The following is a 1,477-nucleotide window of genomic DNA, read 5'->3' on the forward strand; positions in this document are numbered from 1 at the left end:
CCTTTCAGAAAACGCTTCATCAGTGGGTGGTTAAAAACTGTTCTGTCACCGAAACCCTCATGACAGGAAGAAATAGCTGCAGCATAAGTTTTAATTGTGCTGAACGCTAATTTTCTGTCCATCAGCTGCTGCAGAAATGACAGCACGCAGCTTAACGGACATGAAATGGCCTCCACGCCTTTCTCCGTGCACCAGCGCTGAAAGGCTGCCCACTTTGATGTGTACAGCGCTGTGGTGGAAGCGGCTCGTGCGCCCTGGATTGTGCGCACCACATTCTGTGGGAGGCCCAGTTTTTCTAGGCGGATCCGTTCAGCAGCCAGACCCAGAGATGCTGACCTATTTCCAGGTAACTCCTGATCGCTCCTCCCGCCCAAAGGAGCGCATCCTCCCTCCACGGCAGCTTCCACGGACGGCCCGACATCAGTTGCTGCAGGTTCGGGAATCTGAGCTCCTGGACAACTGGAAGAAAAGAGAAGCAGGCTGTGAACCAGTTTCTCTACATGTCAGAGAAATGAACCTCTGATCTGAGGAACATTTGGATCCTCAGCCTGGACCTGAGGAGGAGACTCTTTAAACACACAGAAAGAGGAGCTTTTCCACAGTCCGAGCTTCTTTTTGTTCTCACAGTGGAAAAAAACGCCTTCTATAGAAATAAAGGGACGGAATCCATGAATGTTTCTGTTCCAACATGACCCTCTCTGTTTGTTCAGAACTCTGAACACAACAACACAAACTCAGTCTTGAAGTGTTTCACACAGTGGCGCCGGATTCATTTTCTATGTGGGGGGGCCACCGGAGTGTTTCTTTACCTTATTAATTTTACATGCATCGGATCATCATCTAACATCAATAAAAATTGAATAATACAACGCTTTTTCAGCTATGACTTTTTGTTCCAACATATTATGAATAATGATAATTAGTTAAACCAACCAACAGCTTAATAAATGACCACAATAAAAGTAAACACAGGTTATTAGCGACTGTCAAACAAAGTCCCTGAGCAGCTGAATAGGGGGAATCCTCGTTGACGCGCCAGCTGATCCAAACTTAAATCCCTGCTGCAGTTGAGATGTTTATTTTTATGCAGAACATCAGTGGATAACAAAAATCCGTGTCCAAAGACAGCATTAAAAATGGATCCGCCGGTTTAAACAGTGATCAAAGACAAAAAAAACGTACAAGCTTAAAGCGGTCAGCAAAAAGTAGACTTCCCCCATCACCCACTCACTAAAAAACACCAGGTGAGCAACAGGTGATCAATAATCACTACCAACACCACATGATCTGAAGCTACGCCTATCCACAACACAGGTAAATAACATGCGCACGGGCACAGATGGAATAAACCAACATCTGAGCAACAGCAGCAGAACTAATTAAGAGCATTCGGTATTAAAACAACATAAACTTTGTCAGACTTGGAACATATAACCAAACATTATATTAGTAAAAAAATTTCTTCCGAGGCTATTTA

At 44.3% G+C, this 1,477-nt stretch overlaps 1 protein-coding gene across 1 annotated transcript in view; it reads right to left on the minus strand.

The window, feature by feature from the left end:
- Positions 1-121: 121 nt before the first annotated feature.
- LOC119616650 (MAGE-like protein 2) overlaps positions 122-1,477 on the minus strand; it is a 15,822-nt gene continuing 14,466 nt past the window's right edge. Inside the window, exons 5-6 of the mRNA XM_037973322.1 lie at positions 214-459; positions 122-128 (exon numbers count right to left, since the gene is read on the minus strand). Coding sequence (XP_037829250.1) covers positions 122-128; positions 214-459 — 253 coding nt within the window. The remainder of the gene's footprint in view (positions 129-213; positions 460-1,477) is intronic.

The sequence above is a fragment of the Kryptolebias marmoratus genome, linkage group LG21, assembly GCF_001649575.2.
Source record: "Kryptolebias marmoratus isolate JLee-2015 linkage group LG21, ASM164957v2, whole genome shotgun sequence".
NCBI lineage: Eukaryota > Metazoa > Chordata > Actinopteri > Cyprinodontiformes > Rivulidae > Kryptolebias > Kryptolebias marmoratus.